Raw genomic sequence first — 16498 nt, forward strand, 5'->3', positions numbered from 1 at the left:
CAATGGCAAGGAGCTTACGTTCTGTTTTCTATTTAGAGTTTTATCATTTCAGGTCCCATGTTCAAGTTTTTAATCCACTTTGTTAATTTTTTTGAGTAGGCTCCACACCCACTGTAGAGCCCAACGCAGAGCTTGAACTCATGACCCTGAGATCAAGACCTGAGCTGAGGTCAAGAGTTGGACACTTAACCGACTAAGCCACCCAGACACCCCTGTGTTAAATTTCTGTGCATAATGTAAGACAGTGGTCCAGTTTCCCCAGCACCATTTATTGAAGAGTCTTTTTCCCATTGTATACGATTGGCTCCTCTGTTGTAAATTAGTTGGCCAAATATGTGTGGGTTTATTTCTGGGCTCTCTATTCTATTCCACTGACTTATATGTCTGTTTTTATACCAATACTATACTGTTGAAAATATATATAATTTGCTGATATTCCAGAAGTCTATACTTTTTGTTGTTCTCTTAATTGAGGCATTAAAAGCTGCTGCTTAGTATACTTAACTTTCTTTACTCAGAATAAGGTAGAAATGAAAAAAGCTTCTTAATTTTAATATGGCAATTTATATTACCTTTGGTCTTTGGACCAAAGTTTTCTTATCCTTTTCTTTCTTTCTTTTTCTTATAGGGAGTTTACAAAGTTACTGACTTGTGATTTAAACTCCACATTAAAAAGCAAATTGGATTATCTTTATCTTCACTTAAGAACTGTCTCAAAGTTTATTCGTAACTAGAAAATAAATTTCAAAAACATTTTGTCGTACTCTCATCATAATGTTTATCTAATCTATCTTGGAATTTTAAGTGTGAATGATGTATTTTACCATTCATTTCAATGACTGATTATGACTAAGAAAGATGGGAAACTTACTAACTTTATAGCACTCAGTAAAGCCCTACTTTTACACTGTTGGAACATAAAATAATATGTGGTGTATGCACATCCATCTATTTTAAAGTAGTAAATATCAAGTAAGCCAAAGTTCAGATAAAGTTAATTAAAATCTAACTTTTTTTGGGCGCCTGGGTGGCTCAGTCGTTAAGCATCTGCCTTTGGCTCAGGTCATGATCCCAGGGTCCTGGGATCGAGTCCCACATCGGGGTCCCTGTTCGGCGGGAAGCCTGCTTCTCCCTCTCCCACTCCCCCGCTTGTGTTCCTGCTCTCGCTATCTCTCTCTCTGTCAAATAAATAAATAAAATCTTTAAAAAAAAAAAATCTAACTTTTTTTTAAAGAGGACTCTTTTTTTTTTTTTTTTAAGATTTTATTTATTTGTGTGTGTGAGAGAGTGCGAGCAAGAGCGCAAGAGCAGGGGGAGGGGCACTGAGCAGGGAGTCTCCCCAGGCTCTGGCTCTATCCAGGACCTTGAGAATCTTGACCTGAGCCCAGGGCAGACGCTTAACCAACTGAACCACCCAGGCGCCCCTAAAACCCCACTTTTAACTATATACAGTTAGTTACTTCTGAGTAAAATGGTTGAAATAAAAGCCTAGACTGGCTTTTCTTCCTCCTAGGGTTATGTGTACAAAACTATTCAATATTAATTGGGAACAGACAATCTAGAAAGGAAAAATAGCACACATTCAACTTAAGTGAAAATTGTTTATCCATTTTTGTCTGCAGATGACTTAGATTCTTTCCCTTTCACTGCCCTACTGGTATATATTCAGTAAATACAAGCAAAAAGTATTATCAGCATCTGTAAAATATAACTAGGAAGGAGTGTTATTAAAACATCGCATAGCACATTCCAAAAGTCAACAAATGATTTGCTAATTACTGGTGTGGGATTGTACTTGTGTTATTTGCTCATATAATTGAGTTGATGACATAATTACATGATTCTATAACAAAGCATTTCGTATGCTCTGAGGGAGACTTCTTTAAAAACAATTGCTTTGGATATGTATTATATTTATTTAAAGGTTTTATTTATTTATTTGAGAGAGAAAGAGAGAGAGAACGAGTGGGATGAGTTGCAGGGGGAGAAGCAGGCTCCCCACCAAGCAGGAAGCCCGATGCAGGGCTCGATCACAGGACTCTGGGAACATGACCTGAGCTGAAGGCAGACGCTTAACCAACTGAGCCACCCAGGCGCCCCAGGATATGTATTATTTTTAACTGTACAATTTTGCTACATTTTTACAGTAATGTTAGAAAACTATTATTTTCCCCCCTGCTGAATTGGAGTACATATAGTCTACTCCCTAGGCAAGTAGGGGAAATTATACCAGTAAAGCAATGCAAATCAGAAAGTGGGGGCAGGGCTCAACCTTTGAGTGTCCTCAATGTAGGATCATCAGTTCAAAGGGGGTACGTATTTTCTAGACTGTTTTGCTAAACAGTCTAGAAATTTTCTTCAATTTTCTTCAATCTTCAATTTTCAGTTGCAACCCAAAAATATTCTCATATGTTGTTTCAGTCCTGTGCCAACATTAATTTTTATTAATGTAATTAGTTGAGTTTTATTTCATATAATTTAAACTAATTTAATAAGTGTTTACATTTTTGTTAGCAAAGTTTATTTTATTTTATTTTATTTAAATTCAATTAATTAACATACAGTTTATTATTATTTTCAGAGGCAGAGTTCAGGGATTCATCAGTTGCATATAACACCCACTGTTCATTACATCATGTATCTTCCATAATGCCCAACACCCAGTTACCCCATCCCACCACCCCCCTCTCCTCCAGCAACCTTCAGTTTATTTCCTGTGGTTAAGAGTCTCTTATGGTTTGTCTCCCTCTCTGATTTCATCTTGTTTCATTTTTTCCTCCCTTCCCCTATGCTCCTCTGTTTTGTTTCTTAAATTCTACATATGAGTGAAATCATATGACAATTGCCTTTCTCTGACTGACGTATTTCACTTAGCATAATACCCTCTAGTTTCATCCACGTCGTTGCAAATGGCAAGATTTCATTTTTTTGATGGCTGAGTAGTATTCCATTTGTGTGTGTGTGTGTGTGTGTGTGTGTGTACACACACCACATCTTCTTTATCCATTCATCTGTCGATGGACATCTGGGCTCTTTCCACTGTTGGCTATTGTGGACATTGGTGCTATAAACATTGGGGTGCAGGTGCCCCTTCGGATCACTACATTTGTATCTTTGTATATTTCCCCATATTTTAAAGTTGTCTGCATTTCTGAACATAGACTCTCTGTTAACCTTTGACCACTCCCTATTGGAATGTGGATACTGACTTAAATTTCTACTAAATTTTTATATATTTTTAGTGAATTTTCGACACTTGTATAGCAAGTTGTGATCTTTTCTTAAATATGCTTTTAAAATTTACATATAGTAAAATTTCCTTTTTTGATGTACAATTTCATGAGATTTGACAAAGACACTATTTGTCAATCCAGTCAAGATACAGTTTTTTTTGTTGTTGTTGCTTTAATATTTATTTATTTATTTGCCAGAGAGAGAGGGAAAGAATAAGCAGGGAAAGTGGCAGGTAGAGGGAGAAGCAGGCTCCCCGCTGAGCAAGGAGACCAGTGCAGGACTCAATCCCAGGATCCTGGGATCATGACTTGAGCTGAAAGCATGCACTTAACCAACTGAGCCACCCAGGCATCCCAAGATACAGTTCTTTTACTTCCCCGAATTCCCTCATGCTTCCCCTTTATATTCCCACATCCCCTCACTCCCATCCTTACCCTCTAATAACCACCATTTGCTTTCTGATCCTATAGTTTTGCCTTTCCCAGAATGTCATCTAAATGGAATGTTATAGTATATAAACCATTGAGTCTGGCTTCTTTTAGTTAGCATAATGTATTTGAAATACATCCATATTGTTCATCAATATTTTATTCTTTTTTGTTGCTGAGTAATATTTCATATTGATATATCTGAGTTTGTTTCACTCACCCATCAAAGGATATATGGGTTGTCAGTTTGGGGCAGTTATCAATAATTATATTTCATATGAATTGTGAAAAAATGAAAAGTGTATCCTATAAAAGTCTGAATACAGATTTTTGTGTGAATATGTTTTTTTCTTCTTTGATAAATACCCAGGAGTGGAATGACTGGGTTCCATAGTAGGTGTCTATCTAGCCTAGAAACTACCAAACTCTTCCAGGGGCATCTGGGTGGCTCAGTTGGTTAAGCATCTGACTCTTGTTTTTGGTTCAGGTCATGATCTCAGGGTTGTGGGGTTGGGCTCTGCCCTGGGCATGGAGCCTGCTTAAGATTCTCTCTCTCCCTCTCCCTTTGCCCCTCCCTCTCTCTAATAAGAAAAAAAAAAATTAGAAACTACCAAACTCTTCCAAAATGGTTTTGCCATTTTGCATTCCTCTTAGCCATATATAGCCAAATGTTAGCCATTTTGCATTCCTGTTAGTTGCTCTAAATTCCTTGATTCTTTTGCCTTCCTTTATATTGTATACATTTAAAAGGCATTTTAAATACCTGTTATCTCTCATGATACCCATAAATGTGCTGTCACTAAAATATACTAGTCTGTTTTTCTCTAGTGATATTAAAGATTTTTTTAATATTTAATTTTTGGCCATATGAAATTTATTGAATATACAGTATGCAGGATGGTACAAGCTATTTCTTTTGCATCCTGATATCCATTTGCCTAATGAGATGCTTTGGGGCTGCTCTACCTTTGCCCATTTCTCAATGGAATTCAATACATTTCTTCAAATGATCCTCCATTCCTTATCTTAGGCAGTTTATGATACCATTTTCCCAGTTGCCCAGGACGGAAAGAGGGGATTTATGATTCCTATCTCTTCCTTAGTTCCCATATCCAAAAGGTCACTGGGTTTCGTCAAAACATTAATCCACTTCTCCCCATTGTCTTATACTTTCTTGCTCAGATCCCTTTGAGCCCTTCTATACACTGGCCCAGGGTGATCTCTTAACATACAAATCTGAGCTAGTCAAGTCCCAAAGGCTCCAGTGGCTCCTCATTAGCAGGAAACACAACATCCTTCAAAATATGGTCTTTTTTTTTTTTTTTAATCCTCCCCAGCTTCTTCTCCTTTACCTGACAAATGTCTGAATACAGAAGCCAGGCTGCCAGATTTTAAACTATGACTCTACCACTTACTGGTTTTTGACCTTAGACAAGTAACATAACCTCTCCATATACAATTGTATTCAAAGTTATATAGTGTATGAAAATGAAAGTATTTACAACACTGTGTTAGAAAAGTTTACTTCTAACCTTTTTAGAAGAAAACAAATATCTTGTTATGTTTTTATTACAATCACATATCATGTTCCTGATTCATTAATACTCTGGAGCCAGACTACCTTGATATGAATCTCAGCTCCACCACTTAAGTTATATTCTCTTTGGCAAGCTACTTAACTTTGTTTCTTCATCTGTAAAATGGGAATAATAGTATCTGCTTCATCGTGATTATTGTAAGGGCTAAATGAATTAATATATCTAAATGAATTAATATATCTAAAACAATGCTAGTAAGCACCATTTTAAGTATTAGCTATTGTTATTTAACTGATGGGTAAGTCAGTCCCTAATTTCCCATCCATTGTTGGTGTCCTTCCAATAAATCCCGAACAACCAGTGCTTCCTTCTTTTTTTTTTTTCAAAGATTTTATTTTTTGACAGAGAGAGAGACAGCGAGAGAGGGAACACAAGCAAGGGGGAGTGGGAGAGGGAGAAGCAGGCTTCCCACCGAGCGGGAAGCCCAATGCAGGGCTCTATCTATCCCAGGACCCTGGGATCATGACCTGAGCTGAAGGCAGACGCTTAACGACTGAGCCACCCAGGTGCCCCTCAAATAAATAAAATCTTAAAAAAAAAAAAAAAAAAGGCTGGGAGTGTCTGCCTTCAGCTCAGGTCAGCCTACCTCTGCCTCTCCAAATACTCTAAAGGCATTCTGACCTTATGAATACAAACTTTAAATGAGAATCATACCATCACAGATGGATTTTTATTGAGAAAGTATTTTTTGCATGAACTCAAGCCACCTTAATTCATCAGTTTTCTACAAAGCACAGCAAAAACTATTTATATTTTTTCCATTTCATTTTACTGAAATTATTTTCATTGGGAGTATTTTTGTGTATAAATTATAAAGCAAGGAATTGATTCATCAATCAGTTTTTTTGCATATATTTAATACTGCCAATTAGTTTTTGCTATTGAGTTCCTCAGGATCAAATTAAATTCTAAATTTTATTGATCCAGTTCATCTATTAAATTTGGTCAAGAACTGTGGCCAGTTTGGGGCACCTGGGTGGTTCAGTCCTTAAGTGTCTGCCTTCGGCTCAGGTCATGATTCCAGGGTCCTGGGATCGAGCCCCACATTGGGCTCCCTGCTCCGCGGGGAGCCTGCTTCTCCCTCTCCCACTCCCCCTGCTTGTGTTCCCTCTCTCGCTGTATCTCTGTCAAATAAATAAATTAAATCTTAAAAAAAAAAAAAGAACTGTGGCCAGTTTTACTTTGTTAAATATTTCCATCAAGTCTAATGGTGGGGGTGGTCAGTTTTGGCAACTTTTAATCTTAAGTGTTCTTCAGCAAGTTTTTTCTAATACATTTGTCATTGCAGTGTTAGCTGTTCTGGTTTTATTTCTTTTTTTTTTTTCCATTTTTATTTATTTATTTATTTATTTATGTTATGTTAATCACCATACAGTACATCATTAGTTTTTGATGTAGTGTTCCATGATTCGTTGTTTGCGTATAACACCCAGTGCTCCATTCAGTACGTGCCCTCTTTAATACCCAACACCAGGCTAACCCATACTCCCCTCTAGAACCCTCAGTTTGTTTCTCAGAGTCCATAGTCTCTCATGGTTCGTCTCCCCCTCCGATTTACCCCCCTTCATTTTTTCCCTTCCTACTATCTTTTTTTTAAAACATATAATGTTTGTTTCAGAGGTACAGGTCTGTGATTCATCAGTCTTACACAATTCACAGCACTCACCACAGCACATACCCTCCCCAATGTCTATCACCCAGCCACCCCATCCCTCCACCCCCCACTCCAGCAACCCTCAGTTTGTTTCCCGAGATTAAGAATTCCTCATATCAGTGAGATCAGAGAAAGACATGTATCATATGATCTCACTGATCTGGTTTTATTTCTAAAATGGAAACTCATTTGTTGTGATTTGGATAAACAATTGTTTGAATTTACTTTTTAGCTAAAAATGAGAAAATTTTATCAATTCTTCAGAACCATTCTTGGGCTCAAAACATCTCACTCCATTTCCCTTCTCCCTTAAATGTCTTTATACCCTTCTTTCTCACCCCTCAGATGCCAGCTCAAGCATCACTTGCTCAGGGATGCGTCTCCTGATCTCTAAGGCTAGATCAAGTTTCCGACTTTATGCTTACATAATACACTTATTTTTCTTTCATCACTTATTGGACTTTATAAATATGTATTTCCATGAGTATTTATTGTATCCCTCATTAAACTTTGTTCCCTAAAGGCAGGAGCTTTGTTTCTCTTACCACTGGATCCCTAGCACATAAATGGCACTCAAGATTTATTGAAAGAATGATGAAAAGGAAAATGGTATGGACATACAAATGTCTGACCAGTACTAGGCATTCATTAAAACCTGTTTGTTTGTATTTCTATTATTGTTTATTTCTGGTTATGCTCTGACAGAAAATGATCATTTTTTCCCCTCAATACTATATTTGAAAATTGACTTTCTAATGCTATATATTTTTAAGCCTTTAATACCAAGCTACTCTAATAGTCTTCCCTTCGCTACAGGGTTGCCATACTGTGTAACTCCAGGAGGGTACACTGTATTCTATGGAGCAGGGAGTTGTTTGATGTAGTATCATTGCATCCTCACCTCCCTCTGCGAAAGGGACAGCATTTAGCTAATTCTTCAAGTTGGTTATAAGAGCAATTCTAAACCCTAGCTGTACATCAAAATTACATGGGACACTTTAAAAACAGAAATCCTGGGGCGCCTAGGTGGCTCAGTTAGTTAAGCGTCTGCCTTCGGCTCAGGTCATGATCCCAGGGTCCTGGGATCCAGCCCTGCTTCTCCCCCTCCCTCTGCTGCTCCCCTTGCTTGTGCTCTCTCGATCTCTCAAATAAATAAATAAATAAAATCTTTAAAAAAACCCCACACAAACAAATCCTTGAGCCCCACTCTACATTTATTGAGTCATTATTTAGTGAAACTCCCCCCATGACTGCAGAACCAGGGTTAGGAAACACTGGGTTGGAGCACAGGATGAGTGTGGGAAAGGTGGTTACACATTAATCTGGATAGGAAGGTTAGAGACCATGTAATTAGGGGCCCTGTATTCAATACTAAGGAAATGGAATTTAATTCTACATATAGTAAGGAACCATGAAAGGTTTTCAGAAGATAATGAAATAATCAGATCTGTAAGAAAGGTGAACTTGGCACCAGTGTGGCAGATACGCAGGCAGGGTGTAGAGCCTCAGCCAGGGGAAGCCAGGGAGGAAGTTAAACAAACTTAGGAACAGGTGGTAAGGACTTGAACTAGGGTAGATGCAGTGCAACCAGGGAGGAAGGGAATGGGAAAGCACTCACAAGACATTTGACAAGACCCAATAAATGGAATGTCTAGGATAAGAAAGGAAAGAGAGGCTGAAAACCACTCCAGGATTTCCAGGCTAAGCAACTGGATGCAATTTGATGATGCCACTAACCAAACAGAGAATACAAGTGGAAGGACAGAATTGAGCAAGCAGAGGAAACAGATTCTGTTTCCAGCTATGATGAAATAGAAGTTCCTTTTGTACGCCATTTAGGTAGAGCTAGAATAGCAGGAAATTGGAAATTAAGATCTAGAATTCAGAAGAGAATCTGAGGCTGAAATTTTAGGTTTGGGAGTCATCAGGGTATTTCAGTTGAGGCCATTGGAATGAATGAAACCGAACAGGGCATTGTCTATGTAGAATCAAAAGTGCTTAGCACAGAATTAGAGATAAAGCAGGCTTTCTCGTTCAATTTACTTAACCATATAATTTTAATAAGGCTCAGAAAGAGCACCATTTGAAATAAGCAGAAATTAATGTGAAGTGTAAATTACGATGTATAAAAATTATCTGCGATCTTTAGGACAACTTCAAATATGACTACTGTATCTCTGTACTTACTTAGAATACATCAATCTGCTAGCTTGGAAAAACTAGTTTCTAAACTTATTAAATAGCAGATTAGTCAAGATGAGTCAGATGACTCAGATTACGAGTCAGTTAGCTCCTCATCTATGGTATCAATACTCCCCTAAATGAAACAGATACTTGGTGATCTACTTCATACAATGTAAAGGCAATATAATTCATTAAGCCAAATCATAAAAATACAACATTTATGTAATAAATGCAACTACTTATATCCAGAGATTGTCACTTAATCTGTGTCTATGTATGTGTATGCTTGTATGCCAGGCACTTTTGGTCATTTATTTTCATACAAATTCATGACTGGGTCTGGAATTATTTCAATAGAAAACAAGCCAAATTTAAGATTCCTAGGACTGGCTACTTTTAGAGAGTGAATGAACTTGTATATACTGAGTCCCAGAAATCTTTGTTTAAAGAGGGATCCAGGTTAATTATGATGCAGGGGGTTTTAAGAACTATACTCTGAGAAATACTAATTTATACTAGTTACACATTTTAACTAAGACTTTTAAAAACATGTTGAGAAATTTTCTTGGATTACAGAAAAATGTTTGAAATAGCAGTGTTATGTGGTTTAAATAGGAAATATATTTTCTTTATTCAACTTTGTTGACTTTCAGTATATTTTGAAATGACACACAAAGTTATACCAAAGCTGTATTTAATTTCATTACATTCCACTCCAAATTCTTTACCATTTACCAAAAATAACTTTTTATAAAGCTTACTGTTTTGTCCATTAATATACAAGTGATCAATCTACACTTTTTTGCATGTTTCTCTCAAAAATTAGAATAGCTTATGAGGATATTATATAAAACTAACTGGTATATTACACACCAAACAGAAGTACAGATTCTGTACAATGTAATAGTATACATATATATTACAAGAGACTAAATGCCTTGTTAAAAGTAATAGTTTAAGAAATCTTTCATGGAAAAAAATCTGCATTACAAAATGTGGTGGCTTAAGTATCAGCTGCTTTCCTCTCATGAACTTCTTTCGGTCGGCATTAACTGTCCATTTAGCTTCATTAATAGTTTTACCACAAGGCCAGCCTACAAAGTAAAATATATGTCGACAGTAAATATGAAACACATAAGAATGGGTAAATGACATACATGACAGTGGGCAGTTCCCTACCTATCTGAAAAGGAAGGAACATTCTTAGTAGGAAGCAGCTTGTCAAGAATAAAGAGAATACTTAGACTTTGAAGGGATTTAAGAAGCAACCTACCGGATGCAGCTAGTGGCTCAGATATAATACTGGTTAAGAAGAGGTAAGGACTACCTAATACCTTGATAAAAGATAGGGAATACTGACCAGACTTAAAGGAAATGGCAGAAAAAAGAGTTTCACTGTTACAAAACCGAAATAAATTATTCAGATAAGTTTCTGGCTTATTTGCTTAGGAAAGGCCTGCCTTTTTCCCCTTGGTCTTAAATATCTTAATTTCATACGGTATCAAAGGTTTTCCTTGAAGCAAAATGGATTGTCACTTAAAAATTTTTTTTTCCTTTTTTTAAAAATTCAATTAACCAACATATAATACATCATTTGTTTTTGATGTAATGTTCAATGATTCATTAGTTGCGTATAACACCCAGTGCTCATCACATCACTAATACAGTAGTTCATTAGAAGTCCAAAGTAAATGATAAGTACTTACCTGTTTTGTGTGTACTATAAAGCTCATTTTATTTTCCATACTATGGATCTGAAAACATGTATCAGCATCCCCCAATTGCCACATAAAACAACCATACTTAAGACTGATGAGTAAAGCCTGCAACATAATTAGAAACTGTTTTATTAAAATATATATTAAAAACAACACCTATCTTCTCTTACTATCTACAATGACCTAGTTGACCTAGTCATGTCTAAACATAATGGTTTTGAATGTTAGAATAAAATCTATTCGAGGTACCTACATTAACTTCACACAGCCTAAAGTACAGAGCCACATAGATGGTAGACTCTCAGGAGACTGTCTTAAGCAATGATAAATTGTTTGTATCAGACTGACAAAATATTTTAAAGATGCCTGTTCTGTGGTATGTATACACACACACACACACTCTCTCTCTCTCTCGGGAATATTATTCAGCCATGAGAAAAGAAGAAAGTACTGCCATTTTCGACAACATGGATAGACCTCGAGGTCATTATGCTAAGTGAAATAAGTCAGAAAAAGACTAATATTATAGGATATCACTTAATTCGGAGTCTAAAGAAGCTGAAGTCACAGACACAGAAACAGAATGGTGGCTACCAAGGGCTGGGGGATGGGTGAAATGAGGAGATGTTGGCCATAGAGTACAAACTTGCAGGTATAAGATGAATAAGTTCTGGGAAATCTAATGTACAGCATTGTGACTATAGTTAACAATACTATAATATATACTTCAAGTTACTGAAAGAGTAGATCTTAAATGTTCTCATCACAAAAAAGATGGTAATTATGTAACATGATGGAGGTGTTAGCTAATGCTATGGTAATAATCATTCTGCAATATATAAGTATACCAAATCAACCCATTGTATATCTTAAGCATACTCAATGTTATATGTCACTTATGTTTCAATAAAGCTGAGAAAAAAAGATGCCCATTCTCTCAGTGACTTTCAAGAAAATTAAATGTACAGGTTTTTACTTTCTGCATATTAAAAACATTCCCTTTTACTTTATTCAGTACCTTTTGAATATTCACATGGTACTTTCAGATCTGAAATTTATGTAATGAGGTAACATGTTGACTTAGGCAATTCCATCTCACTGAAAATAAGTACAGTGATACAGCTATTGTAAAAATAAGGATAATTTTTAAAATAACATACCCTTCATAAATTCATCAAATTATTTAAAACAAATATTAGAATAACCTATTCCTATATTTTCCTAATGAAAAGCTATATTTAAATAGGCATTCAATGTATCTTTTTATTTTTTTTTTTTTTTTTTTTTTTTTAAAGATTTTATTTATTTATTTGAGACAGAGAGAATGAGAGAGAGAGAGAGAGAGAGAGCACATGAGATGGGGGAGGGTCAGAGGGAGAAGCAGGCTCCCTGCCGAGCAGGGAGCCCGATGCGGGACTCGATCCAGGGACTCCAGGATCATGACCTGAGCCGAAGGCAGTCGCTTAACCAACTGAGCCACCCAGGCGCCCGTATCTTTTTATTTTAAAATAAGTCTCTCCTAGCAGTAACTTTCATTTTTTGCCCTAAAAATATATTCTTTATATACACATGTACAAAGAAAGTATTTGTGCATCCTTTAAAATACATGTCTAAGAACATCTGTATTCTATCACTAGCAGTTCTTAACATATTGATTATAAGCAATTGAAGTTATATGAAAAAGATATGGTTTAGGGCATTTTTAAAGTGAGGTTCTTAAATGAAACAGTATAATTAATTTTCACGAGTGTACATTATGTATAATGGGAAACTAATAATATCTTCTTTAAAATTAGTCATCCACATTTATACTGTAAAATACAGCTTTATAGATAGGGTATGCTAAAATAGCTATTTACCAAGGTACACACTGAAACACTGAGTCAAGATATAATACCTTAAACTGTCTATCTTTTGGATCAGTTGTTTGAAATCTGTTTAATCAAGATGCAGAAAATGTTCATTAGTATGGCCTCAAAACAGTTTAATTTACGGAAAAAAAAATAAAATTGTGGTACAAGTTCTCAATTATATGGCCAACATAAATTGGTATCAGCAAAGGGTAATCTGTTGCCTGGGTGTGGCAGTAGTACTATTATGGTTAAAGATACATTAACAAGTACAGTTCAGTGATGAAACAGCAATACATTCACTATAGTAAAACACTGATCTACAACACAGTGTATTATACATTCAACAGTGTCTACATTTTATGTAAGTAGGACAGAGAAATCTCTGATGAGCATATGAAATTGGCTGGGCTATACTTTCCAATGGCAATCTCTCATTATTTCAAAGAGAAACAAGATATAGATGATAGAAGTAACTGATACAAAAAACACAGCTGTATTCTATCTATGGCTTTTCATAGATTTAATCTCTGAAGCTATTATATCCCAAGTAGAGTTTTAAATGTAAATGAAGGTATTTTTGCAAATGAAGATGTTTATTCTCTTAAACTAAGCTTGTCAAATTCACCCCTAGCATATCTTGATGACTGTAAGACAACGGAAGACAAGCTGACTGCTCCCACCTTTGATGATTAGAAAATATAATCAACTTAGAGCTTTCATAGGTGCTGTAAATTTTTCAGTGGTTTACAGAGCACAAGGTAATAGTTAGATGGACAGAAAACATTGTTACCCTTTGGTTTAATCCCTTCTTATAACCAAAGACAGTATTTTTATTTATATTTCTAGAAATCAAACATCTTATCCTAAAAAAGCATACTGTTAACTAATAATATTGTTATCATCCTCTGCCTGCTACTGCAATCTCACTTACTCCTGGACCAGAATATTATTCATAATGTGAAATGTTTTAAGATAATGCTGACCCATCATATGGGAACTAAATAACACGTTTTATTGTTGCCTAAACTTGGGATGCTACCAAAAGTCAAACATACACTATAGCTTACAGAAGAGGCTTGGTGTCATACCCACAGCGTCACCATTTAGTTCAATAAAGGATCTGTAAATGTTGTATAAAATGCTCTGAAATAGCAGAGGAAAAATTTCTTGAAATGGTAAGGGGAATTTCTCCTTCAATTTCCTTTAACAAACTTAGTACAAAAGAAATAGAAAAATGATTACGAACTAATAAGAAGCAGCCTATTTTGTGTGAGTAAAGTAGCTTAAATAGAAAATGATAATAAGCAAATGACCCAAAAGCAAGCTGATATCAGAGACTTCAAAAAAATCAAGTTCCAGATAAACTCCTCAAGTCAGTCCCTATTCAGCTCTATGTCCCTATATATTCTCTGTCTCCATTCACAGGCATATCCAAGAGCATGGGAAAATAGCTGTGTCTGGAGTTATCACAAAATGACTGAACTACTTTCAGAAGTTATGTGATTACACAATAAAAGCTTATGAAAATGATGAAAATAAAAATTAGGCTTATGATAAAATTTCCTAATCTAAAATGCCTTTTCTAACATATAAGCTTAGTTATTACCTCAACTGATCTATTCATAGACAAATCTGAATGAACAAAATTAATGATTTTTCTTAGCTTCCTATTATAAACTAGAAAGCTGTTAATCCTGATAAATGTGTTAAATATGCTGAAGATAATTGATAATCCCAAATTTTATATTATAATGACTCTGATTAGAAAAAGGAGTATAAAAGAGTAACAAGCCTCTGATGGAAAAGCTCTGAAGTGATCTAAGAATAGTCCCTTCCACACTTCATCTTGCCTGTTCCCCAAAAGGCTCTTACAACTAATTCTGATTTTCAAAGTGAATCCCTTGTATCAGATATTATATTTTTCTTTTTTTAATCTGTATTTTTTTTTTTTAAAGATTTTATTTATTTATTTGAGAGAGAGAGAATGAGAGAGACAGCACATGAGAGGGGGGAGGGTCAGAGGGAGAAGCAGACTCCCTGCCGAGCAGGGAGCCCGATGTGGGACTCGATCCAGGGACTCCAGGATCATGACCTGAGCCGAAGGCAGTCGCTTAACCAACTGAGCCACCCAGGCGCCCAAATCTGTATTTTTTTCATTTAAACTTAATTGAATTTTTTGAATAGGTAATATTATCACGGTTAAAAAAATTTTTAAGTTGTAAAATGGTACATAGTAAAAAGTCTCCCTTCTACTCTTGTTCCCAGTTACCTGGTTGCCTTCTCTAAAGGCTTTATGAATTTTTACTCATACACAAGCAATATGTATTTATGTAAATATAGTCTTCACTTCCCCCCATTTCTACACAAATAGTAATCTATTACATATGGTTCACCACTATGCTTTTTCACTAAATATATCTTGGAAATCATTCTATACATTCTTCATTCTTTTATATGGCTGCACAGTATTTCAACATAGAAATGTACTATAATTAATGTAATTATATAATTAGTATATGTTAATAATATAATTAACCCTTACTGACAATCATTTACTTTTCATCCCTCATCCTTTGCTATTACAAATGAAATTGCAATGAATAGTCTTATATATTTGTCATTTCTAGATTTTTCATATAGGCTGGTACCATTTTTTTTTTAAACATTATAAAATGTAACTGGTCAAAAATAGCTGAAAAGCTGAAAATCTACCTTAGTTTCCATGTTGAGGAGATGAAGTCCTTTTATATTCACTCCTACATACACAGGGATGACTTTATGATTGCTGGGGCTTGCCTTTGTAAATATCTGTCCTGTGAAAAAAGCTGCTCCATATGTAGGAATTTCCCAACAATTCTGTAAGAACATGCGCTGAAGGTGATGCATTTCTTTACTGACACCCTCACTTGTACTAAGATTCTAAAAACAAATAAAGTAAAATAAAAGAGATGTGAAAAGAGAACATACCTTTGATAATCCAAATAGGTCAACTAAGCAGTTTCTAAAATCATGGCTGCCCCCAAAGAAGAATAAAATTGTGACATTATCCCAAGAACAAGTTTTCTTTTGAGATGTTAATATTTAAAAAAGGAAAGAAATATCATAATCTAAAAATACTGTTTGTCTATTCTATTAGATTTTAAGTGCTCCTTGGACAGGGATAGTGTATAATTTCATGTGTGTGTGTGTGTGTGTGTTGTGTGTGTGTGTGTGTTTAATCTCTAGTCCTTACCACAGTATCCAGCATACAGAAGGTATTCAGTAAAAGATTCCACATTATTAAAAATAAAAATATCATGTTACTTCCAGTTTCATGTGAACTAGAAAATCCGTTTTTAATTTCAGGACTGTAAATTTAATGTACCTATATTTAAAACATATTAAACAATTTCAAACAATTTAATTTACAGAATTTCAACTAGGATATAAAGTGTCTTTTTATTTCTATTAAACAGCTTACCTTGTATTCATGAAGTATTCGATTTGTCCAGTGAGGTGCCTTACTTTTTAGTTTGGTAACAGGTACAATGGATTTTAGGTTTTCTTCACTGTAAGCAAATATGCGAACATGCTTTAAATAAATCATTTTTAGCAGTAAGTACATAAATCATCCAGAAACAAATTGCTTTAAGTAACATGATTTTTGAGCTGAAAAATCTATATTGTACAATATTAGAGAACTCTCAAAATTTTAAGCAAAAGGCCACAATCCCAACATTCTCATTTAAGAGAAATGTTTCTTCTTTCAACAGCCACAAAATATTTTTGAAAATTGAAAACCATGATAAAGCTTCAGTGTTTAAAACCTCAGTGTTTTCTCTCAAAGACT

The 16498-nt window shown here is 35.3% G+C and overlaps 1 protein-coding gene and 1 long non-coding RNA gene across 8 annotated transcripts in view; one reads left to right on the forward strand and one right to left on the reverse strand.

Moving 5' to 3' along the window:
- The window catches only part of LOC118549096 (uncharacterized), an 87124-nt gene that overhangs the window by 49906 nt on the left and 20720 nt on the right, over positions 1-16498 (forward strand). The window lies entirely within an intron of this gene.
- The window catches only part of KRIT1 (KRIT1 ankyrin repeat containing), a 35053-nt gene continuing 28330 nt past the window's right edge, over positions 9776-16498 (reverse strand). For all 7 annotated transcript variants that reach the window (XM_078059255.1, XM_078059256.1, XM_078059253.1 and 4 more), the window contains 4 exons: positions 16130-16217; positions 15382-15588; positions 10805-10921; positions 9776-10192 (listed from right to left, as the gene is read on the reverse strand). In XM_078059255.1, coding sequence (XP_077915381.1) covers positions 10124-10192; positions 10805-10921; positions 15382-15588; positions 16130-16217 — 481 coding nt within the window. In that variant the 3' untranslated portion in view covers positions 9776-10123. The remainder of the gene's footprint in view (positions 10193-10804; positions 10922-15381; positions 15589-16129; positions 16218-16498) is intronic.

The sequence above is a fragment of the Halichoerus grypus genome, chromosome 12 (assembly GCF_964656455.1).
Source record: "Halichoerus grypus chromosome 12, mHalGry1.hap1.1, whole genome shotgun sequence".
Classification (NCBI taxonomy): Eukaryota; Metazoa; Chordata; class Mammalia; order Carnivora; family Phocidae; genus Halichoerus; species Halichoerus grypus.